General features: G+C 39.2%; 1 protein-coding gene across 1 annotated transcript in view; it reads left to right on the forward strand.

Moving 5' to 3' along the window:
• The window catches only part of LOC113423713 (uncharacterized), a 152861-nt gene that overhangs the window by 35211 nt on the left and 90614 nt on the right, over positions 1 to 27036 (forward strand). Inside the window, 3 exon segments of the mRNA XM_087954178.1 lie at positions 8625 to 8737; positions 15039 to 15151; positions 23036 to 23248. Coding sequence (XP_087810304.1) covers positions 8625 to 8737; positions 15039 to 15151; positions 23036 to 23248 — 439 coding nt within the window.

The following is a 27036-nucleotide window of genomic DNA, read 5'->3' on the forward strand; positions in this document are numbered from 1 at the left end:
TCTAATAAACAATTTGGTTTCAGAAAAAACTATCCTGTAATTTGCAATTCTTACACTGCAAAAAACATATGGACTACACAACTCGATCAGGGCAAAACAATAGACGCAATCTACATAGACTTCTGTAAAGCCTTTTGTTAGGGATAACATTGTTTACCTAACTTAGTTTGGGTAAAATAATATATAAACTATGTTAGTGAGTTTAAGTGTATGTATCACTTTAAACTGTAAACCAAGTTTTTGGGTGCGGTTGTAAAATCACCATAAGAGGGAGCAAGAGAGCTCACTGTTTACCCTGGCTTATACTGGAATGCTGACAATGATGAATTGATGGTGATAACTGCGTGTTTGCTGAGAGAAGAAAAGGGGTTTGATTTTCTTCATATTTCTGACTGCAAAAGAGATATATCACTGAACTGATTGATTGTAAGTTTAATGAACTCTTTTTCGACACTGGACTTTGCAAACTGAATAAACCCCGGACTGACTGAACTTAGTGTATGACATATGGACTTTTGACTATGCTATAACTCTTGCTGGAATAAAAACTATTTAACTTGCACAGTGTATCTGTCTTACTGAGTGTAAGCTACTACAACGTTTTGTCTCACATATCTGCCTGTCTGCTAGACTGCTGTTGCACGTTCTGCTAGGGTGTATATCCCTAACACTGGTTATGGGCCCAGGTGCACAGTCAGACTAACAAGGATATAACAGGCTTGTGAGTGAGAGTTTGTGTAGTTACACAATACTGTAAACAGACAGCTGTGTTTTATTAATTATAGTTTAATATCCAGAGAAAGATGACACAAGTCAATTTACAAAGTTTGTTTCTAATATCCAAACTGGATGGAACAAACTATGTTTCATGGTCTATGAAATGCAGCCTACTTCTACGAAGAGAAGGTTTGTGGAATATAATACAAGACCCACCAGAGGTAGATGCATGGGATCCGGAGGATGAGGATGATGCCCAGAAAATACAAGAATATAAACTGAAGAATGAGCAAGCTCTCTGTATAATAGGACTGACACTCTCTGACCAACAGCTTGTCCATATACGTGGAGAAGAAACAGCTGCGAAATGTTGGGAGAATTTAAAGAAGATTTATGTTCGAGACAGTGTAGGAGCACATATAAATCTTACACAGAAACTGTTCAGAACACATCTTCAAAAGAATGGAGACATGCTGAATCATATAAACTCAATGAAGAGAATTTTTCAAGAACTGCATGAAAAAGAACTTATCTTCACTGAATTACACCAAGTTTATATAATTTTGTCTTCGTTAGATGAAAGCTACGATGACTACGTAACTTCACTTGAAGTTCTGCCAAAAGATAACCTTACATTAACTGACATTACTGGCAGATTAATTGAAGAAGCCAGGAGAAGGCTTGAAAGGGATCAACTCAGAAGGGAACAACCACAATGTGAAGAAGAGAAAATACAATTAGAAAATGTTTTAATTGTGGAGGAAAAGGACATTTGGCTAGATTCTGCAAGAAAAGAAAAAGCCAAAAAGCCAGCCAGAATGCTAAAATGCATCAAAGGGATAAGAAAAGCATAGAGTTAGCCATGTATAGCAATGAAACTGTGAATAATAATTTATGGGTGTTAGATAGTGGAGCATCGCACTGCATAACGAAAGATAAGAAAAGATTTGTTAAGATGTCCACAAGTTCACAGCAGATATCGTTAGCTAATGGATGGAAACTTAAGGCTAAAGGTGAAGGTATAGCATATTGTTCTTGCATAAAAGAAAATGTAAAAATGTTATATGTACCACAGCTTAAGTTTAATTTGCTTTCGGTTAGAGTTTTGGTTAAACTAGGTTATGTAATTACCTTTAAAGGAGACAATTGCATAATTGAAAAAGAAGGTAAAAAAGTGACTGCAACTTTAAGAGGTGAATTGTATGTGTTAAATGATAATTCAGAGGTGGCTAACACAGTTTATAATAATGTTAAACCTCATGATGAGTGCATACATCTGTTACACAGACGTTTAGGGCATATAAATTTTAAAATGCTTAAACAAACCGTAGAACTATCTAAGGGTATAAAACTGAAACCTTGCAGTAAGTATTTGCACTGCAATTCTTGTAGTCAAGAGAAAAGCAAGGTGATACCAGCAAATAGAGTAAATGGATTTAAAACAAAGGAGCCTCTAGAGGTAGTATTTGCTGATATTATAGATCCTAAAAAACCAAGCGTGGGAGGTGCTCGTTACATACTAAGTATAATGGACCATTATTCCAGATATGGTTTCTGTTATCTAATGAAAAGCAAAACGGAAACATATCAAAATTTCTTTAATTGGCTTAAATTCGCTGAAAGAAAAACTAAAAGGAAATTAGTAACTCTTATCACTGATAATGGTACGGAATTTATAAACAATAAATTCCAAAATAAACTGAAGATGGCAGGTGTTGAACATAAAAAATCTGCACCATATAGGCCACAACATAATGCCTTTATTGAGAGACGAGGCCAAACATTACAAGCAATGGCTCGTACTATGATGTCAGATTCAGGATTACCTGAAACTTTGTGGGGAGAAGCAATAATGTGTGGTAATCATATATTGAATAATGTTGTTAACTCAACAACTGGTGAATTACCATTCACACGGTGGCATGGCAGAAAACCTGACCTAAGCTACATGCACACATTTGGAGCACCAGCATGGGTGCATATCCCTACACAACTGAGAAAGAAAGGGCAACATAGGGCTAAAAAGTTATTTTTTGTAGGTTATGAATCTAATCACAAATCATACAGATTCTGGGGAAAAGGTACATCTAGAGTTTACTGTAGCGCTAGTGCACAATTCCTAGAACATGTAGGATGGGAAAAACTGGATCAAGATTCAAATAAGGAAGTAATTATAGAACCCTACAAAAGACAAAAAGAAAAAATCAGTAATAAGAAGAGTACAATTAAAGAGGAAGTACATGAAGAGCATATAGGACCAGAACAGGAAGAAATACCAGAACAGGAAGAAATAGATAATCAGCAACAGGTAGAACATGAAAGTCCACCTGTAAGCCCTGTAATACCTAGACGTTCTACACGTGTAACCAGACCACCTGATAGGTATCAAGCAAGTGTAGTTTGCCAAGTTAGTAAAGTTCCAACTAGTGTTGAAGAACTTAGGATGTATCCTGCAAAGGATCAGGAGAATTGGCAAAAGGCAATGGAAAAGGAGTTAAATTCATTAAAGGAAATGAAAGTTTATGAAAATGCCAAATTACCTCCAGGTGAAAAATCCATTGGTTGCAAATGGATATTTAAGTTAAAAACTGATAAAAATGGGACTGTTACCCATAAGGCTAGGTTGGTAGCTCAAGGATTTAATCAAACTGCATGTGATTATGATGAAGTATTTGCACCAAATTTAAAGGCAATAACCTTGAGAGCAGCTTTAGTGTGGGCAGCTAAGAAAAATTATATTATAAATCATTTAGATGTAGAAACTGCCTATCTGCATGCACCATTACAGCACACTATATATTTAAGAAAACCAGTAGGTATTAAGGATGATAAAAATAATAATGACTGTTGGAAACTGAAAAAGAGTCTCTATGGATTGAAACAATCTGGTTATGAATGGAACCAATATATTGTAAAAGAGTTAAACAATATAGGATTTAAAGCAGGTTTAGCTGATCCATGTTTATTCAAGAAAGAGACAAATGGAATAGTATCATTATTATTGTTGTTTACAGATGATATTGCTTTAATAACAAAGACTAATAATGAAGCTACTGAGATAATCTCATTATTAAGTAAGAGGATAAAATTAAAGCATTTAGGAGAAATAAGACAGTATTTAGGATTGACAATAAACAAAACCAATAGTGGCTTTAAGATATCACAAGAAGATAAAATATACCAATTGCTAAAAATGTATAAAATGGAACTTTGTAAACCGGCAAAAACTCCAATGAGTCAGGAATTTTGTCGTACTGATGCTCAAAGTTCAAAATTTGATAAGACTATTTATCAATCATTAATAGGTAGTTTATCATATATAAGTAATTGGTCAAGGCCAGATATTGCTTATGGCGTTAATCAATTGGCGAGATTTAATGCTGAACCAAATGAACGTCACTGGCAAGCGCTAAAGCGTATATTAAGGTATCTTAAAAAGGACAATGCACTATGCATTGTATTTAGAGCCAAAAGATGATTTGATTTTAAGTGCATATGCTGATGCAAGTTTTGCAACAGATATAAAAACTAGAAAATCAACTTCAGGCATGGCTATACTATTAGGTAAAACACTGATTGGTTGGAGGTCAATTAGACAGCAACATATAAGTATGTCCACAATGGAAGCAGAATTTTCATGCTTATCATTATTATGTACTGATTTAATTCTGTATAAACAGTTGTTGTTAGATATGGGAGTAACTGTTAATGATGCCATTGTAGTTTATGAGGACAATCAAGCAGCCATAAGGTTGGCTACAGATATTGCTGTAAAGACTAGATCTAAGCACACTGACCTTAGATATTTGAATGTTAGACAATCTGTGAAAAATGGTTTGATAAGATTGGTCTATTGCATGACTGAAGAAAATTTTGCAGATGGATTTACAAAAGCCCAAGGTGCAGTAAAGCACAAGGAAAATTGTGAAAACTATGGGTTGAAATTGTAAATAGATATATATATTATTATATTACCCAAAAGGGGAGAATGTTAGGGATAACATTGTTTACCTAACTTAGTTTGGGTAAAATAATATATAAACTATGTTAGTGAGTTTAAGTGTATGTATCACTTTAAACTGTAAACCAAGTTTTTGGGTGCGGTTGTAAAATCACCATAAGAGGGAGCAAGAGAGCTCACTGTTTACCCTGGCTTATACTGGAATGCTGACAATGATGAATTGATGGTGATAACTGCGTGTTTGCTGAGAGAAGAAAAGGGGTTTGATTTTCTTCATATTTCTGACTGCAAAAGAGATATATCACTGAACTGATTGATTGTAAGTTTAATGAACTCTTTTTCGACACTGGACTTTGCAAACTGAATAACCCCCGGACTGACTGAACTTAGTGTATGACATATGGACTTTTGACTATACTATAACTCTTGCTGGAATAAAAACTATTTAACTTGCACAGTGTATCTGTCTTACTGAGTGTAAGCTACTACAACGTTTTGTCTCACATATCTGCCTGTCTGCTAGACTGCCGTTGCACGTTCTGCTAGGGTGTATATCCCTAACACCTTTGATTCAGTGGTACACGACAAACTACTCTTAAAACTAAAATCTTATGGTATCTCTGGACAACTGCATAACTGGATAGAAGCATTCCTGTCAAACAGACAACAAATGGTCAAAATTGGGAGCGTCCTATCAAATTCTGTACCTGTCAACAGTGGTGTCCCCCAAGGCAGTGTTCTAGGACCAACTCTTTTCATACTCTACATAAATGACCTCTGTGATCATATTAACAGCAACTGCATTCTCTTCGCTGATGATGTAAAGCTGTTCAATACCACAGACAATACTGCTACCCTTCAAAAAGACCTTGACTATGTATCAGAATGGTCAAACAAATGGCAACTTCAAATCTCAACAAATAAATGCTCTGTCTTACATATTGGCAAAAAACAACAACCCAGAAAATAAAATACAAGCTGAATAGTCAAGACCTTGTTGATGATCCAAACTCTGTAAAGGACCTTGGAGTACTCATCTCTAATGATCTAAGCGCTAGAGCCCACTGTAAATAGCCAAAAAGGCATTAAGAGTTGTTAACCTAATCCTACGTAGCTTTTTCTCTGGTAATATCACACTACTAACTAGAGCATGCAAAACATTTGCTAGACCAATACTCGAATACAGCTCATCAGTCTGGAACCCACATTACGTATCTGATATTAGCACAGTTGAGAAAGTCCAGAAATATTTCACAAGAAGAGTTATCTACTCCTCTACTCGTTGTAGAATACCTTATGCCACCAGACTTGAAATTCTAGGCCTAGAAAACCTTGAATTATGCCGTCTTCGGTCTGATCCAAGTATGGTATATAAAATCATACATTGCAACGACTTACCTGTCAATGAATACTTCAGCTTCAACCATAACAACACAAGAGCACACAATAGATACAAACTCAAGGTTAACCGCACCAAACTTGATTGCAGGAAATACGACTTCAGCAATAGAGTGGTCAATGTCTGGAATACTCTATCTGACTCTGTGGTTTTTCCCCCAAACCCCAAAAACTTTAACTTTAGACTGTCTACTATTGACTTCATCCCTTTCCTAAGAGATCTGTAGGGGGCGTGCATAAGCGCACCAACATGCCTACTGTCCCTGTCCTATTGTTTCTTTTATTTTTCTTATATGTACCCATTTCATATTCATAACTATGTATATACTTATAACTATTATCTTGTAAGCGATTGACAAATCAAAATAAATAAATAAATTTCCCAAGGCATGCAAGACTTGGGAAACTGTTCAATTGCCCATGGCTGTAGCATTCCCCAGAATTCACATGTGTGGATTACTTGGCAGGCCCCTGCAGCCTATCCAAGGCTCCCACATGTTTCATGAAGCCTTTGTTCTTGAAATGGCTTCAAAAATCTGGTTGTGGCCTCTGGATGTTTTTGAGAGTTTGGTTTTGCTAAATGCTGGTATGTCACCCAAAACATCATGTTGGGCCATCTTTGCCATAGCTTCAGCTTCATTGTTTTAAGGAACTGTTCAACCCCTTTTTAAAATTGTATAATAAAAGTTAATTCCATTTCTTATTCAAATGTTCCTCACATTTCCATCAAATCACTTTATATATAGAAAAACAGACAAAGACAAAAGAACTTCCCAGTCAGGAAAAGTTTGATGATGGCAGGAGCACCAATAAATCACTGAGTGATTATACCATCATTCTGAGGATTAAAAAAAAACAAAGGATAACAAAGGATAACAAAAACTGTTAGGAAATGCAACAATATGTATTTGTACATATATTATTTATTTCTAAAGAGTTTTACCCTGAGAAATTGACTATGTGTCTAATAAGCTAAGGCTAAACTTGACTTGCACAAGAAAATCATATTTTCACTGGGTTTCTGAAGATGTGCCAAAGAATTGAATTGGTAAAGAATCCAAGCCCTTTATAAATTACATTTAAAAAAAAATTCAAGATATAGATTATCTGCTAAAGATAATGAAATTATAATAATAATGAAACTGAGAAGAATGTTATTGTAGTCATTAATCAGCACATGTACTTTATATTTAATGTAATATTTCTGCCTTAAGAAGGCTCTATAATATATATATATATATATATATATATATATATATATATATATATATATATATATATATATATATATATATATATATATATATATATATATATATATATATATATATATATAAATTATATATATATATATATATATATATATATATATATATATATAAATTAGTATTAAAGTAAATCAGATAAAAATGATATCATTTACTTTTGTTTGTACTCTAATCCATGTGCAGGTCTTTCTATCTTGTCTTATGTTGCCAAGCATGTATCTTTCCATGCTCCCCTATGCCTGAAGAGAAAAATTATATATATATATATATAAAACAAAATCTACGAAAACAAATATGTATATATACTGTATATACTTTGCTCACATGAGCACGAAGCCGAAAGCACCAGCCTGAAGATGGCGAGTGGGACCTCGTCAAAACATTGCCAAGATGCTCTCAATGTTACACGGGAAAAGACCCAAACATATATATACAATTTTAAAATGTACATAAGTATTCAATACATGAATAGTGTGGCATCAGGGTATTGTTAGATTTGATACAAAATAATATTGATAATATTGATAATATTAGTTACATTAATCATAGTCACATGATTGTAATATTATAAATATTAAAATTAAAGTTATTAGCATGCTAGTATTTGCTCCACCATGTGTACAATCCTTCATCATTTAATTATTCAATATTTTAATACACAATGCTGATATACATAGTAAATATTATTTCAGTATGCATAATAAAATCATTTTTCAATTTCTGATCTTTACATCTATATATTAATTTTAAAATATTATATAGAAATATGCATAATAATACGCAGAGGAAAGTTTTTGATAGTGCGTGCTACCTGCTATAACATATCCCGGTGAAACCTCACAATCAGTACAAAAGCTACATTGATTTACATTTATATAAATATATTTATATTTATTCATATGCAGGAGGAAATAATCTAGCAAGACAATGTTACCGTCTCCCTACTTTTAGGAAGTGGCTAAAAACTAAATAGTAGGGTATTTTCTTGATTTCATATATAGCATTATGTTAATTATTTTGTAATTTACATTGCTATTTTATAATATATATTTTAATTGCATGGTGCACATTTTATAAGCCATGAGAATCATTTAATTGTAATAGGTTATACGTTCAATGAACAAGTAAAAAAATTCTGCCAAAAATCAAAAGTCATTTTTTGACATATATGGGCTAAATTTCAATTTTTCATTCTAACCTTCTCCATCTTCACTTCTAGGTAACTCATGAAATCTCAAGTAAGATACTGTTTAAAAATTATTCTGATTTTTTTTTTAAAGATATGGCTTGATGCTATGTTAGAAAAGGGGAGCTGGATTGGTTTGCGACAGAGGGAAACTACATGGGAATTCATTGGTGGGGATGAAGTAGTTGATTCGTCACCTTATACCTGGTAATGCCAATTGTTTTATTTCACTCTTATTTTCTCACACCTACAAACAGGTTAAAAGAAAGGAATGAACTTTATAAATAAACTCATTTTTACAGCATAAAAAGATAGAATAGCCATAAAAATACATTTACATTTATTCAATAATGAATCCATTAAACAACCCTCTATATATTTTCTTGGTTTTGTGATTCTATGCAGAAGATTTTTGTTCTAGCTGTAGTTGTTACTGTTGTGTCTGGCGCAAGGAAGGAGACTCGGAGCCAGTGACTTAGTTCAGCTCATTTATTGGTCCTGAGATCGGCTCGGGTTCCGTAAGGAAAAGCGGCAGCTTTTATTCCTTGGCCGCGGCGGCTGCGGCCAATGGCACCGCTTTGAATCTCCCGCGATTAGTTTCCACCAATCACGGGAGATTCGCGGCGGGCCAATCAGCGCGGCTCGCTCGGCCAATCAGCTTGCCGTGTGTCTTGACCAATCGCTGTGCGGTTCTACAAGAATGGTAATGACCGTACAGAACACCCCTCCCCTCTTGGTTTGGTCTTACGTAACGTAGTCCCGTAAGTAGGCGGGGCTACGCACTTGTCTACTTGACCTGCGCAGGTTAGTTGGTGCTTGGCTCCCGGCCGGTTCGGTCGGGTTCTGTGTTGCTCCTCGTCCTGTTGATGGAACCGTCTGGAAGTCTGAGCCGGGCCTTTCGTCGCAGCTCCCTCCCGGTCTACCCGGGCTGGTTGAGTTGCAGTCGCTGCTCCCGCCTGGTCTTTCCGGGCTGGTTGAGCTGGCCTGGCTGCTTCTCCCTGGTGAGGTGTCGAGTTGGCTGCTTGCCGGTGAGTATTCCTGGTTTCTTTCTAGTGGTGTTTGGTTCTTTGGGCCTTCCCTCCCCTCTTGGTTTGTGTTGGGGGGGTTCCCTTATGTGTTTGTTTCTGCTTGCGTGTCGGTTGTGTTTCCCGTGGCTATTCTAGACCTTAGATGTGTCGTTTCCATGCTCGTCCGTTGGTTGTCTGTAGGCGGTACGAGCGGGGACCTGTCACTTGGGTTATGGTTGCTGGTACCCAGAGTGGGTCTCCGGTGAGGTTTTTTGCGTATACCGCGTCGCCTGTTTTAAAGGTTCGGTCTCTGCTTGAGGAGTTTGGGGGTTTTTCCGGGTTGTATGTGGGGTGCAGTCTGTCGAGTGGGGATCTTAATTTCCTCCCCATCAATAGTTCTGCCGGGCTTTTATTGGTTGTTGTATTCGGGGTTATGTGTTGTATAAAGAGCATTTTGTTTATTTTTTCTTGGATTTCCCCGTTTTCTATTTTTTTGGATGGTTTTTTTTGTAAATTGAACCATCCGTTCCGCCTCCGTTCGCCGCCGGATGTGCCGGCGCTGTCAACGCGTGTCATATCCCCTGTTCCGCTAGGAATTTTTGAATTCAGCGAGGTAAATTGGGGCCCGTTGTCGGATACGAGGACATCTGGGAGGCCGTGGGTTGCAAATAGTTTGCTGAGTTCTTTGGTGACGGCCTCCGTGGTGGTAGTTCTCATGTTGCTTACCTCCAACCAGTTGGAGTAAGCGTCTACCGTGATGAGGAAGGTGTGGCCTTTTGTGGGCCCGGCAAAATCTATGTGGATCCTGGACCATGGTCCCCTAGGGCTTTCCCATTCCAGGATTGGGGTGGCGGGAGGGCTGGGTCTGGTTTCCTGGCATCTGTTGCACGCTGCCACCCAGGCCTCGATTTGTTTGTCCATCCCTGGCCACCAGGCGTAACTTCTGGCCAAGGCCTTTGTCCTAACGATGCCCGGGTGCCCCTCATGAAACAATTCCAAGATGTTTCCCTGTAATTTTTCCGGAATAACAACCCGGTCCCCCCAAAGTAAACACCCCTTTTGCAATGACAGTTCCATTTGTCGGTTCCGGAATGTCCTGAAGGTCTCGTTGTCGTCTTTTTCGGGCCACCCCTTCTCTACCCAATGCAATACCCGCGCCAGACATTTGTCTTTATTAGTTTCACGGGCAATGTCTGACGCGGTTATGGGTAGATCGGGCAGAGTCTCTATGCTGAGTGTGGTCATCGTGGGTGCTGGGTCGATGTCGAAGTCTGGTAGCGGTGTGCGGCTCAGGGCGTCTGCATGGGAGATTGTCTTACCGGGTCGGTGTGTGAGCCGGTAACTGTAGGCTGCAAGGAATTCGGACCACCTTGTCATTCTAGGGGATAGGATGTTCGGGGTGGCCCTGTTCCCTGCCAGGATTCCCAGCAGCGGCTTGTGGTCGGTGAGGATGGTGAAGGCTCGGCCATAGATGTATTTGTGGAACCTTTTGACAGCGGCAACGATGGCCAGGGCCTCTTTGTCCAGCTGACTGTAGTTCCTTTCCGGTTTGGTGAGGGTTCGTGAGAAGAAGGCGATGGGTGCTTCCTTTCCGTCGGGGAGAGTGTGGCTGAGGATGGCGCCGACGCCAAAAGGTGATGCGTCGCATGTGACAGCTAGCGGTAGGGTCTCGTTGTATTGGATGAGGACGGCATCTGAAGTGAGCAGGTCCTTGGTTTTGTTGAAGGCAGCTTCCTCGCGTTTCCCCCAAGTCCATGGAGCCGCCTTGTCCAGGAGCCTATGCAAAGGCTCTGCCGCGGTCGCCTTCTGGGGCAGGAAAACATTGTAAAAGTTAAGTAGTCCTAGAAATGCCTGTAGTTCCGTTTTATTCTTTGGTCTGGGGGCTTCCTTGATCGCTCTGATTTTTTCCTCGGTTGGGTGAATTCCGTGCCGATCTAGGAGGTACCCCAGGAACTCGACTCTCTCGCTGTGTAATTGGCATTTTTCTTTCTTAACCTTCAGCCCCGCATTTTTGAATTTGGTTAGGACCTCCCTCAGGCGACCCTCTAGTTCTTTCTGGTTGGTTGCCGACACCAGTACGTCGTCGAAGTAGGGCACCACCCCCTTGATTCCTTGCAGGAGTCTCTCCATGAGGCTCTGGAATATTCCTGGGGCCATGCTGACTCCAAACTGGAGTCTCTTACAGCGGAAAGCCCCCCGGTGGGTTACTATGGTTTGCGCCTCGGCCGTTTCTGCGTCGACCGGCAGCTGCTGATAGGCTTGTGCCAGGTCGAGCTTCGCAAAGACCTTGCCTCCCCCCAGTGAGTGTAGGAGGTGCTGCACTACTGGGACGGGGTAGGCGCTTTGCTGTAAGGCGCAATTTAGGGTGGCCTTATAGTCCCCGCAAATTCTCACTGAACCATCGGGCTTGACGGGGGTGACTATGGGGGTCTCCCACCGGGCATGGTCGATTGGCTCGAGGACCCCTTGTTTGACGAGCTTGTCTATTTGCTTGTCGATTTTTGGCCGGAGTGCAAACGGCACTCGCCGTGGTTTTAGGCGAATGGGGGGAACGCTGGGGTCTAGGCTGAACGAAATAGGGGGCCCTCGGTACTTGCCTAGGGTGCCGTCGAACACTTCCTGGAAGTCTCTCGCGAGCTGCTCTTCCCAGTCGGCCTCCCCGACGTGGTCGATTCCCGTCACCTCGATTCCGAGCGGCGTGAACCACTGCAGTCCCAAAAGGCTAGGGCGGTCTCGGTCCACAATCGTCAGGGGAAGCCTTGCTGTTCGCCCCTTGAAAGTAACCTCGAATTGGCCTGTTCCGACTACCGGTATACGATTCCCTTGGTAGTCCTTGAGGATCAGGCTCTGGCTTTCCAGCCCCTTTCTGTGGATGGCGGGCACCAGGCGCTTTATTTCCCGCCATGCAACCATGGAGAGGTAGGACCCGGAGTCCACCTCCATTTTGCACGGCTCGCCCTCAATGCCCACCTCCACATATACTTTCCGGGCGTCTGTGCTGGAGGAGTGGCCGATGACGACCGTCTGGTGGGTTTTCTCTCTCCGCCTGTTCCTGCCATCTCGTCGGCCCCGTCCGTCTCGGTTCCATCGGCTCTCGGCTTGGCGGTCTCTGGGCCTGGGGGGGGTGCCGTCTCGTCTCCGGTTGCTGCCGTCTCATCGCCGGGGGCTGTAGTTCTTCTTGAGTCGGCAGACTCGGGCGATGTGGCCTCTCTTGTCGCAGTGCCGGCATATTGCGTCGAAGAATCGGCACTCTGCTCGAGGGTGGTCACCTCCGCACCCGGCGCACGGTTGCCCCGACTTACGACTCCGTCGATCGCGCCGGTCCCGGTCCGCCTGGAGTCGATGCACGTCCTCTTCCCCGTCGGTGGTGTCGGAGGCGGAGTCGAGGTCGCCATGGTGTGTGGTGGTCTCTCGGCGGCTTGCTTCGGAGCGCGTCTCGGTTGCTGTGCCTGCCTCGGCGGTCGCGCTTCGGTCCCTGGTGTCGGATCTCCGCATTCGGGCCGCTGACTTTCTGGTGGCCTCGGCTGCGGTGGCGTCAGCGAGGACGTCGGCGAGGGCGATGTCGCCTTTTGCCATCAATCGGCTCTGGAGGACTGGGTCTCTGAGCCCCAGGACGACGCGGTCTCGGAGAGCCTCGTCCATGTCCGTAAAGCCACACATGCCTCCGAGATTCCGCAGGTCGGCCACGAAATCTCCGATGCTCTCGCCCGCTCGCTGGTCTCGCCGATAGAAGTCGTGCCGCCGGATGAGAGTGGGCACGTCGGGGGCATAGTGGTTTCGGAGTAATGGCGCGAGGTCAGCCCAGTCCATTGTCTTGACGTCCTCTGGTTTCGCGAGGGCTTTAGCCATTTGGAACACTGCGGGCCCGCAGTGCGTGAGGAAAACAGCCCTTTTCTTCTGCCCGTTTGCATCCTTCAGGTTGCTACTTTCGAGGAACATCAAGAATCGGTCGGTGTACGATTCCCAATCCTCAGCAGCCGGGTTAAAAGGTGCGGGCGGTGCGATGCTGGCCATCTCATCGGTCTCGTTTCCTCCGGACACGTGTACGATGGGGATCAGGCTTGGTATCCCACCTTCGTCGCCAGTGTTGTGTCCGGCGCAAGGAAGGAGACTCGGAGCCAGTGACTTAGTTCAGCTCATTTATTGGTCCTGAGATCGGCTCGGGTTCCGTAAGGAAAAGCGGCGGCTTTTATTCCTTGGCCGCGGCGGCTGCGGCCAATGGCACCGCTTTGAATCTCCTGCGATTAGTTTCCACCAATCGCGGGAGATTCGTGGCGGGCCAATCAGCGCGGCTCGCTCGGCCAATCAGCTCACCGTGCGTCTTGACCAATCGCTGTGCGGTTCTACAAGAATGGTAATGACCGTACAGAACAGTTACTACTACTTGAAAGGCAATGGAATTAAGAAATTGAAAGTTACATAGTTGTAACAGTTTAAAAAAAGAAAGGAAGAAAGAATATTCACTGGAAAATTACAACAGAAACAGATTGTGATGTATTTATTTACATCTATGGAGATTCTTACTCATCCAGGTCATGGTTGTCCCAAAGATCCTTTTTTTCAGGAGGCAACTGGACTTTCTTGTTTTTTTAGAACTCCAAATGGCCTCAATGAATGCAAATGACTAGTTCTCTGCAAGGATGATAAATCCTTCCATTTCCCACCATCCAGTCAGAGCTGAAGAAGTTTTTTGGATGAGAAGCAAAATTCTTCAAAGAAAAACAAGAAAGTTACCTCCTGAAAAAAGCACCTTTGGAATTGTATGATATGATATATCTCACTAAACCATTATTTATTTGTTTAAATCATATATTTTGAAGAATCTGGAAACATGTCAGGGTCATTGTTTTATTTGAAGTCAGAACGTTATTGAATTTCAGAAAAGTATAAAATACAATGAACTAGGGAAAATATTTTAAAGGGAAAGTGCGGGTGGGAAGTAAGGAAAAAGCAAAATTAGGAGTGCAGATCAAAGGAGCAAAAGGTATAGAAAAAAGTAATTTTCCATAAACCAGTGAATAACCATTAAAATATATGGTGGCATCTATAAAACAAAAGACCTCTTAAATATTTCTGGTTTTATGATTTTCTGAAGCCTAATAAGACTTCCTCCTGTTTGTTCTTCCCTGTCTTAATCATTTGTTCACTGATGCTTAAAAGAGTCAGACATAACGGACAGGGAAACCTTTACTTTTTGCTTAAAAGTGTTTTTGTATCTTTTGGAAAGGAGATTGCCTGTCTTTCCTGGCTTTTTGCTCTCAGGCAATAGATTTGTGCTTATCCTGACCTAGAAGAATTTGCTGCTTGTTTTAAATTAGAAATTAAGGTGCATCATTTTCTGAGATCTTTCTCAGAAAATCATCTTTGGCTGTATATGATCAGGAAAGGAGAAATTAGTTGCTAAATTCATAATGAATCCATGCATTTCCTTTCTAATTTTATACATCTGGACTCCCAAAATGTTTTATTAACTATGGTTTTCATTACACCACTGTAACTAGGCTTTGGGATTTCCCTTCAACGAGAAATAGATGTGCTCTAATGATGAAAGGAAGAGGCCTTCAAGCATTGCAATGTACTGAACAGCATTCCTACATATGTAAAATGCAAATAGGTATGTAGAAACACAAGTAAAACCCTAAGGTTTAAGGATGGAGATTTTAAACATCCTCTCACAGAATCCTCTAGTCTAGTTCTTCTGCCCCTTGGAGTAATGGTGTGTAATTCTCACTATTATATCTTCTAAGAGGCCCTATACCTGGCTGTTGTCTCCTAATCCTGATGCACGAGAGAGGGCTTCCATAACCTGGTTACTTTCTATCAATTACAATATAAAAATGATAAAGTTGTGCCATTTGCTGGGCATAGAGTTTGACACGGTCAATTAGGTGTAATTCTTTTACCTTTTAGTAACAGGCCAATCTTACAAGAGTTAAATAAAATTAGAATATAAATAGAAAAGAAAATAGAAAAGAAGATAAAGAGAAAAAAACCTAACTTAATTTCATGTGAACAAAATAGCAATAGCAATAGCACTTAGACTTATATACCACTTTACAGTGCTTTGCAGCCCTGTCTAAGCGGTTTACAGAGTCAGCATATTGCCCCCAACAATTTTGGCTCCTCATTTTATCCACCTCGGAAGGATGGAAGGCTGAGTCAGCCTTGAGCCTGGTGAGACTCGAACTGCCAAACTGCAGGCAGCCAGTAGTCAGCAGAAGTAGAGTGCAGTACTGCACTGTAACCACTGCGCCACCATGGCTTATAATGGATATACCCAAGGTTAAGAGAGAAAAATAACTCAAAGTTACAACGCCACTGAATAAAGTGACATATGACAGTTTTTTACACTTATGACTCTTACAGCATACCTGTTGAGGTAATTCCCCATTAGGAGAATGAACGCATACAGGGAGTTGTATTTGAGAGAAGTGTTTGAATAATACACACACAGCACACAGATACACTGTACAGTAAATATACAATAAAAATATATATTTTTACTTCCAGAAAGTTTAAGCAAAGTTCAAATACAGTCCAAAGTCAATCACAGGTAAGATCAGTCAGTTTTTAGTCCAGGAATAATCCAATATCAAAGTCCAGTGTCAAAAACAGTTCAGTATCAGACTTACATCAAATCCATGAATATCAGTCAGTTAGAAGAAACGGCAATATTCTCCAACAGGAAAAACAGAGAGACTCATTCACACTCCCTTCTGAGACTAAGACTAAACAACCCAGGTTTCTGGCTCCATCTTATGGCTGTTTGAGAAACCACACCTAATTACAATTTTGCATTTTCTTAAAGATACAGTTTTAAAATATCTATCCTGGTTTATATATTTCCAACCCAAATACCTGTTAGGTGACTCATATTCCTAACATTCTCCCCTTTTGGGTAGGACAATATATACAACCTTACATTCTAAGTCCATAATCCTCACAGCAAGCTTTATGCTTTATAGAGCCTTGGGCCTTTGTAAAATGATCTGCTATATTGTTTTCTGACATATGGTATTCTAGCTTAATCATCTTACTTTGCACACATTGTCTCACATTTACATGCCTTAAATCTGTGAGTTTCATTCTTGTCTTAACAGCAATATTTGAAGCCATCTGTATTGCTGATTGATTATCTTCATAAACAACAATAGAATCTGTTACATTAATTCCCATATCAATCAATAATTGTTTATACAAAACTAAATCTGTACATAGTAAAGACAAACATGAGAATTCAGCCTCCATTGTTGACAAATTTAGATGTTTCTATCTAATAGACCTCCATCCAATCAATGCCTTTCCCAATAATACTATAGTATCCGATGTAGATCTTCGTGTATTTATGTCTGTAGCAAAACTTGCATCAGCATATGCAGTTAAACTCAGTTCATCTTTAGGCTCCAAATACAATGCATAATGCATTGTTTGTTTCAGATATCTTAACACACGTTTAGCAGCTTGCCAGTGCCTTTCAGTCAGCTCAGCGTTAAATCTCGCTAATTGATTAACACTGTATGCAATATCTGGCCTTGACCAATTACTGAGATAAGATAAACTACCAATCAAGGACTGATAAATGTTCTTATCAAAAATAGGACTTTGAACATCACTATGGCTAAACTCCTGGCTCATTGGTGTTTTAGCCGGCTTACAAAGTTCTATTTTAAAACTTTTTAGTAATTGGTTAATTTTATCTGCTTGTGAGATTTTGTATTCTCCCCTAGTTCTGTCTATCTTTAAACCAAGATATTGTTTGATTTCTCCTAACTGTTTTATCTTAAATTTCTTCTCTAACAGTGAAATTATTTTAGTAGCTTCTTGTTCAGTTTTGGTGATTAATGCTACGTCATCAGTAAATAATAGCAACAATGAAATTACACCATTACTTTCCTTTTTAAACAAACATGGATCAGCCATGCCAGCTACAAAACCTATCTTTGTTAATTCTTTAACTATACATTGGTTCCACTCATATCCTAATTGCTTCAAACCATAAAGACTCTTTTTCAATCTCCAGCAATCATTATTATCAGTATTATCATTTTTAAGACCGAAAGGTTTCTTTAAATATATAGTGTGTTGCAATGGTGCATGCAGATATGCCATCTTTACATCCAAATGATTTATAATGTATTTCTCCTTAGCTGCCCACATGAATGCTGCCCTGAATGTAGTAGCCTTCAGACTAGGTGCAAATACCTCATCATAGTCATTTGCTGTCTGATTAAACCCTTGTGCTACTAACCTGGCTTTATGGGTAACAGTCCCATCTACACCTGTCTTTAGCCTGTATATCCATTTACACCCTATGGCATGTTTACCTGGTGGTAACTTAACATTTTCGTATACCTCCAATTTTTTTAATGATTCCAGTTCCTTATCCATTGCTTCCTGCCAAGCAGCCTGATCCTTAGCAGGATACAGTTTTAGTTCACTATAATCACTTGGAACTATATTCACTTGGCATACAACACTAGCCTGATATCTATCAGGTGGTTGTGTTACTGTGGTTGAACGTCTTGATAATACAGGGCTAACTGGTAGACTTTCCTGTGCCACCTGCTCCTGTTCTTCTACCTCCTCCTGTGCCTGTTCTCCTACTTCCTCCTGTTCTTCCTCTTTAATGGCTATTTGTGGTTTACTGATTTTATCTTTAGGGACTATTTGGGTGTCAATAATAATATCATTACTGGATTCCCGTTCCAGTTTATCCCATCCAGTGTGCTCTAGAAATGTTGCACTAGCACTAAAATAAACATGAGCTGTGCCTTGATCCCAAAATCTAAATGATCTATGGTTGGCTTCATAATCCACAAAAAATAACTTCTTAGCTCTATGTTACCCTTTCAGTCTTACTTGTGAGGGAATATGCACCCATGCTGGTGCTCCAAATGTGTGTAAATAACTTAAATTTGGTTTTCTGCCATGCCAAAGTGTGAATGGCAACTCATCAGTTGTTGTATTAACTACATTGTTTAACACATGATTACTACATATTATGGCCTTACCCCACAGTGTTTCAGGTAAACCTGAGTCAGATAACATAGTGAGAGCGATGGCTTGTAATGTTTGCCCTCTTCGTTCTACAAATGAGTTATGTTGTGGTCTGTAAGGTGCAGAATATTTATGCTCAACACCAGCCAATTTCAACATAGTTTGGAATCTTTTGTTAACAAATTCAGTCCCATTATCAGTAACTAAAGTAATTATTTTACTCCTCATTTTTCTCTCTGCAAACCTTAGCCAGTTAAAGAAATGTTGGAATGTTTCTATTTTGTTTTTCATAAGATAGCAGAAACCATATCGTGAGTAATGGTCTATAATACTCAAAATATAGCAGGTACCTCCTAAACTTGGTTTTTTAGGACCAATTATGTCAGCAAAAACAACCTCTAAAGGTTCTTTGATCTTAAACCCATTCAGTCTGTTTGCAGGAGTAACCTTACTCTTCTCTTGGCTACAAGCAGTACAGTTTAAATACTTGCTACAGGGTTTCAATTTTACTCCCTCTGACAATTCAACAGTTTGTTTGAGCATTTTGAAATTAATGTGCCCCAGACGTCTATGTAGTAAATGTATACATTCATCATGTGGCTTAACATTGTTATAAACTGAGTTAGCCATCTGCAACTGGTCATCATGCATTACATATAAATCATTCTCTAAATTAGCAGGAACACTTTTACCCTCTTTCTCTATTATACAGTTATCTCCCCTAAAGGTTACTACATAACCAATATTAACTAAAGCCCTTACTGATAACAAATTAAATTTCAGTTTAGGTACATATAACATAATTAAATGTTCGTTTATACAAGAACAATATGCAGTACCTTGACCTGATGCTTTAATCTTCCATCCATTTGCCAATGATACATGTTGTTTACTCGTGGACATCTTTACAAACCTTTTTCTATCTTAGGTAATGCACTGCGATGCTCCACTATCAACAACCCACAAATCATGGTATACAGTTGAATTGCTAGACATAGCTACACTAACATTCTTCTTACCTTCTGGTGTTTGCCAGTATTCTGTTGTTTTCCTTTCTTACAGAATCTAGCTATATGTCCCCTAGCCCCACAAGAAAAACATTTCCTAACAGTATAGGCAGTTGAAGACAAATCCTCTTCTTGTGGTTGTTCCTTCCTCAGTTGGTCCCTATCCAGCCGTCTTCTTGCTTCTTCTAACAACCTTCCACTTATGTCAGTCAATGTCAGTTTAGCTCTGGGCAGGACTTCCAGTGAAGATACATAGTCATCATAACTTTCATCCAATGAGGAAAAAATGATGTAAACTTGATGTAGCTCAGAAAAAATCAGTTCCTTTTCATGTAGCTCTTGAAAAATTCTTTTCATGAAGTTCAAATGAGCTAACATATCTCCACCTTTCAGAAGATGTGCTCTAAACAGTTTACATGTAAGATGTATGTGTGCACCTACACTGTCACAAACATAAATCCTCTTCAAATTCTCCCAACACCTAGCAGCAGATTCTTCTCCATGAATATGGACTAGCTGCTGGTCACTCAGTGTTCATCCAATTATACAAAGAACTTGTTCATTGTTCCATTTAAAGTCAGCAAGCTTCTTGGTATCATCCTCATTATTTGGATCCCAAGCATTTACATCTGGTGGATCTTGAACTACATTCCATAAACCTTCTCTACGCAGAAGTAGACTGCACTTCATAGACCAGGAAACATAGTTTGTTCCATCCAACTGGGTTATCAGTGATAGACTTGTTGAAGTGACTTGTGCCATCTTTATCAGGATAGTAACCACAATTTAACACTAAACAGCTGTCTGTATACAGTACTGTGTATTCACACTAACTCTCAGTTATCTGAGCCTGGTATGGCCTGGGCCCATAACCAATGTTGAGGTAATTCCCCATTAGGAGAATGAGCGCATACAGGGAGTTGTATTTGAGAGAAGTGTTTGAATAATACACACACAGCACACAGATACACTGTACAGTAAATATACAATAAAAATATATATTTTTACTTCCAGAAAGTTTAAGCAAAGTTCAAATACAGTCCAAAGTCAATCACAGGTAAGATCAGTCAGTTTTTAGTCCAGGGATAATCCAATATCAAAATCCAGTGTCAAAAACAGTTCAGTATCAGACTTACATCAAATCCATGAATATCAGTCAATTATAAGAAACGGCAATATTCTCCAACAGAAGGAAAAACAGAGAGACTCATTCTCACTCACACTCTCTTCTGAGACTAAGACTAAACAACCCAGGTTTCTGGCTCCATCTTATGGCCGCTTGAGAAATCACACCTAATTACAATTTTGCATTTTCTTAAAGATACAGTTTTAAAATGTCTATCCTGGTTTATATATTTCCAACCCAAATACCTGTTAGGTTACTTATATTCATAACAATCCCCATGGTTATGTGATCAAAATTCAGATGCTTGGTAACTGACTCATATTTATGATGGTCACAGTGTCCCTGGAGCCACAGTGTCCCTTTCATGACCTTCTGACAAGCAAAGTCAATGAGGGAGCCAGATTCACTTAACAATCATGTTACTAATTTACCAACTGCAGTGATTCACTTAATAACTGTGGCAAGAAAGTTCATTAAATGGGGCACAATTCACTTAACGAATGTCTCACTTAGCAGTAGAAATTTTGGTCTCAGTTGTGGTCATAAGTCGAGGACAGCAATAATGTAAGCAATATAATTAAAATGTTAAAATATTTTTAAGCAATATTTAAAAAAGTGACTGGGGCAGTCCCTCTCTTTATTTAATTTACTTCTTAGCATTATGAAGAAAAATTGGACAAGGGGATGTTGTGTGCACCCGTTCTAGCTCCTGAAGGAAACATGGAATACAAATTTATCAAATACTAAGCTGTTTACCTATTTAGATGGAAATAACAGTGCTTTGAAATCAACTATGTCATGTTCCTACCTTGTTTTCCTGGGGATATCAATGGTTTATAACAGCTATTAGGGAATTGCAACTGAGGCATAATAACTTCTTCCTCCATTTATTCTGGAGTTCTTTTTGCCCATTTAAGAATGATGTCTCCCGAAGAGAGAGTCTTTGGGACAATTCTGCCTTTTGCTTACATATAGAAGCATATGTCTTTTAAAAAAATAAATAAGAGCATGTTAGAGCCTGCTGGCTCAAGAGGCTGGAACTAAGCTACATTCATAGCAAAGTACTACTACCATTCATGTGCAGCATTTAAGGAAAGACCATGAAATGTGAGCATTCTTCTATTTGTCCTATTAAAATATTATGTTTCCTATTCTTTTTTTTACAGTTGCAAGTCTAAAACTGTTTATATACTTTTTAGAGATGTACTAATCTCTGATTTTGTATTGTAGAATTATATTTTGGTCCAGTGCAGCATCATTGGAGAAATAGTTGCTACTGTGCTAGATCAAATGTTTCCATTATTAAAGTATATGACATTTTATGCCATAAGCAGTCTTGACCTTGTTGTCGTCTTTGCTGGTCTTTCTCTTGTTTTGTCCCTAAATCTGTTGAAGGCAGCATCCAAATTCTGTAGAGCATATTTGAAGAGAGTACTGATATACAGAGAGGAAAAGGAAATTGTTCTTGTAGCAGATATTTTTCCCTGAAGAGATACATGTATTTGGGAATGATATTGTTAATCACTGGATTTTAACAATTTAACTACAGATGTAAAAGCTTCATTTAATTTAATAAGAAAGAAAACATATGTAGCAGTCTCAGATTGAAGTAATTATTGGGAAAGAAATGAAAACTCAGTCAGCAAAGGGGTATGAGTCAACCTGGAAAAAAGGTTATAAATGTAATAAAGCAACAAGAAGGCTTTATGATGTGCAGAAAATAAGAAAGTGTTTTGCCTATATTTGCTGCCTTAAGTTAAAAATAATAAAGGCAGGATACAAACAAACAAATACCATATATGCTTTCATGGATAATCCAAACTGTAGAGTTGTAATTGCAGGAACGTTCCTATCTTGGATGGCAAACCTCAGATAAAGAATGTTTACAAGCAAATACAACTCAGGCAAACAAAGTCACTCATCTAAAGGAGGATTAGAGAGAGGAAGTAAACATATGTTAGACTTTAACTAGAGATAATTAATTGTGTTAATTACTATTATGCTAAACAGTAACGAAAGTTAAGCAGTAACCAAAGTTAACCAATGTTGGAGGGTTACTAAAAATGTGTATAAATGCAAGACTAGACTCCAATAAAGATCATCATGATTCAGTTGATCATGATCAAAACAACTTGACTGCCTCGTCATTACAACACCAAACTTGATCAATGACAAATGTGTTAAGTATTTGATATGCTACAGAATATTTTGGGTTATTTTGCTACACAAAATTATCATGGTTATTTATCTGGGAAATGTGGGTAAATTAATGAATGACTAGATTTAGTTTCCTTTACCCTTAGTCTATAATTCATGTTACATTTACATCCCATAATCTTATTAAAAATATTTTTTATTTCAAAAAAAGGTGATATTACTAAACCTTTTACTGACTACCCTGGGAAAATAATGCTGAGTCCTTATGGTCTGGCTGAATATGAAGATCTTGAAGACGCAAGATACCATTGTATAATAAATGTGAATTGTACTGGAATAAGTAGCTGGCCACATGAACATTTTCCGGTCACAGGAACAGAAATGGTGTTGGCTTCAGATGATCATGTAGTTCACTTAAGAACAAGTAAGGATCCATTCTATTTTTTCAGATATTGAGAGTGCAACAATGAATTCAGTTTGTGAACTGGTGAATAAAAAAACAGATTTCTGAAACTTAAAATATTGGCATACAATAAGCATCAAAATTAAACTTGAATATCTTACAAAATGTTAGGTAGGGTCACAAATAACATTATTAAAAATGTGCCAGATTCAGTTTTTATACATGATTATAGTATATGACTATGCTTGGGTATAGAAAATTCCAAATTATTAAATTGCAGGTGAAGCATCAAAGCTTAATCTGTTACTTTTAGTAAATATTCTTTTCCTATAGATAAGCTCATCTATTAACTTTGTAAAACAGCAAGGAAACAGATGGACTTCAGAAGCATTAAGCTCACTCACAAAGACTGAAGTGTATGCAGAACATATATTAGGACGCAGATGTAAAATGTTCCCTGTCTAGAGTCATTGTAAGAATTTGCTGTGATTCATTTCACTTTGGTCTGAAACATTAAAAATAAAAGACATGGGTCCAGTCATTGGCCATTGAACACATAGATATTGGGTGAAGTTGCTATCTTGCTAAATTACTAACTAAATAAAATAACTGACTAAATATCGGCAACATTACTACAATATTTATTTGTACACCACCAGAGTGTATGAAGGAAGTGGGTGGTTCCTAAATATGAATAATAAAGATAAATAAAACAGGGGTGGGATTCAAATTTTTTAACAACCTGTTCTGTGGGTATGGCTTAGTTGGTGGGTGTGGTTTGGTGGTCATGTGACTGGGTGGGGTGGCCAACTCAATGTCATTCATGTCAGGGGGCACTTCTCGCCTGGCCTGTTCATAAAGTGAAACCTTTTAGCAGAGAGGTCATTTAAATTCTCCAGCAAGAGCACATCTAAAAAAGCAATCCTTAGATCCATTTGCACCACTTAAAGATACCAGCTGGTCTCACTCACCTCACAAGATATCCTAAGGAAATCCTACAGATTTAAGAAAAGCTCACATGCCCCCCAGAAAGGCAGTAAAAAAATCAGTGCCAAGCTTGCATCCTGCCTCTTGGAAGTACACCCCAAAAGGACAGTGCCAGATACCACTAAAGCAGTGAAGGAAGACCCCCTCCCCAGATAGAAAAAGGAACCATGAGGCAGGAAAAAATTCAAACACAATACAAATAATTAAATCACAACAGTAGTTGTTGCTTGTTAAACCAATTACCAGAACAAATAGACACAGGAACTAGCCAGATTTCTCAACCCAGTTTCTTTTCAGGAACAGAGATTAATCATTTTCCTTCAAAACAAAGCTGAATAGGGAAAATTATCCCATGAATAAACACAGGATTAAACATCACCAAGGACAGAATTAAACTTCACCAAAAACCAGTTTTAGACCAAAACTCAGAAAGGGTATGTAAACTCACATTTGAATGTCAATCTTTCTAGCTAGCCAAGAAGCCTTGCTGAATGTCACTCATCTTGGTTCCTTGTCATTAAAAAGCTTCTTTACGTAGCTCTGCTTCGTTATTCAATTATTTCTTCAAAGTGCTGATCATTGCATGCCGGCTGGAAGTATTTCTAGGCAGGGGTGGGATTCTACCAGTTCGCACCTATTCGCTAGAACCAGTTGTTAACATTCTAAGCAGTTCGGAGAACTGGTTGTTAGAAGAAATTACTGGCCTAATCCTGTAAGGAAGGCAGGAAGGAAACATTCTGGTATTGCTTACAGAAACTGCCTCTCCGTTAACCCTGATTACATTTTTGGCAGGACTAGACTTCCTGTCTCTGGAATATCTTTGGAGTTTTCTTTCTTTGCTGGTACTTTGCTTGTGTGGAGTGACCATTCAAAGTTACAATGGCACTGAAAAAAAGTGACTTATGACCATTTTTTACACAACTATTGCATCATCCCCAGAGTCATGAGAGGCCAGGTGAGGAGATGCATGCCTTGATGTGAGTGATATTGAGTTGGCCACGCCCAGCCAATAACATGACTGCCAAGCCATGCCCACCAACTAAGCCACACCCACAGAACCAGTTGTTAAAAAAATTTGAATCCCACCCCTGTTTCCAGGGGAGTATTTCCTCCCAACAGCAGTGTAAAAAGCTTAAAATAACCCTTTCCCTTTTATCAGGAAAGACAAAACACCTCCTTCGGAGACAGTAAGTCTAGGCATACTGCCAAGAATGTAATAAGGGTGGAAAAAAAAACAAAAGATTTCTTCTAACTACTGGTTCTCCAAACTGCTTAGAAAGTTAACAAGGGGTTTGTTTATAGAACCAGTCAGAACCGGTAGAATCCCACTCGGCAGAATCTCATCTGCCATCATCAGGCTTCTGTATTGTGTCCGTCTGGTCACAATTGTCTGGTCACAATTGTCTATATGGCATTCAGCTTTGTTCGGGTATTTTCCCACGTCATAGTAGTGGTGCTTTTAAAGTTTTTAAAGTTGTAGCAACGTTTCAGCAGAATCTCATCTGCCATCATCAGGCTTTTGTATAGTGTTCGTCTGTGAGTTAGACTTTTACAGTGGTTTCAGATTTAAATTTGGGGCAGCCTATTGCTGTGCCAGAATGGTTTTTTCTTCATCCTGATTGGTTGAGAGTCTTGGTCTGTGTTTATTGGTCTTGGAGTTTGCTGTGTTCTGCTTCTAATATCTTCTGTCTGGTTTTTTTGGCTCTTTTTGTATCTTGATTGGCTGGCAACATTGTGTTACTTTATTGGAGGCCTTTAGTGCAGCTTGGCTTCGGGTAAATGGACGGCTATCATTAGTTAGGAAGCTGGGTTTCATCTGGGTGCCTGGTTGGGGTGTGTTTGAGCTGGAGGTATCAGGGGGGATCTGTTTGTGCCCAGGTGTTTGCCTGGCTTGTGGTGTGGAGATTTTTTTGTTTGTGAGTGCAGGCTTCCAAATGATTGACAGCCTGGTGGAATCATCTCTTCTGTTCATGCTTTCTGGTCTTTTTTCAATCTCTATGGCTTCTCTGATGATTCTGTGGCTGGGATTTTCTATAGTGGCTAGGGTTTTGGTGCCAGGCTGTCAATCTGCAACAGTTTGAATTTAATTTACGGAATACAAACTAAAGAACCCTTTTCCAGTAGTGACCACAATATGATTGACTTTTGTCTCAACATACGTCCACACAAAAATCACCACAATGATGTAATCCCCTATTGTAACTTCAAAAAAGGCAACTATGATCTTATAGACAACGATCTCTCATCCCTTGATTGGCAATCTCTATTCACTGGATGCAATACCATTGAAGACCATTACAACATATTTTTACTTGAAGTCAAAAGAGTCATCAAACTATATGTTCCAACAACAACTCCCAAAACAAAACAAAAAAGCAGATTACCCATATCAATAAGGAAACTTCAATCCAAAAAGAGATCACTCTGGCGGAAAAACAAATCTGGTCACGTTACCAATTTCAAAAACCGATACAAAAATTTATGCCACCAGATAAAGACCGAATGCACCAATTATCACATTAAACAAGAGGAAAACCTTCTAAGCACCAATTCCACCCGTGCTTTTTACAATTTTGTAAACAACAAACTAAAAGACTCAAGGTCCATCCCTCCCTTGATAGGACCTGATGGTAAAGACTGCAACGACGACACCATTAAAGCCAACATCTTTAACACATTCTTCGGCTCAGTATTTGTAAACAGCAATGGATCATGCCCAGTATTTCCTAGCCGTACCACAGATAACAACAATGATCTAATACATATCGATTTCACAGAAGACAATGTTGAAAAATCACTACGCAATCTAAAACCATCTCTAT

The sequence above is a fragment of the Notechis scutatus genome, chromosome 2, assembly GCF_049901735.1.
Source record: "Notechis scutatus isolate UNSWTSFEM ecotype Mainland chromosome 2, rNotScu1.2, whole genome shotgun sequence".
Classification (NCBI taxonomy): Eukaryota; Metazoa; Chordata; class Lepidosauria; order Squamata; family Elapidae; genus Notechis; species Notechis scutatus.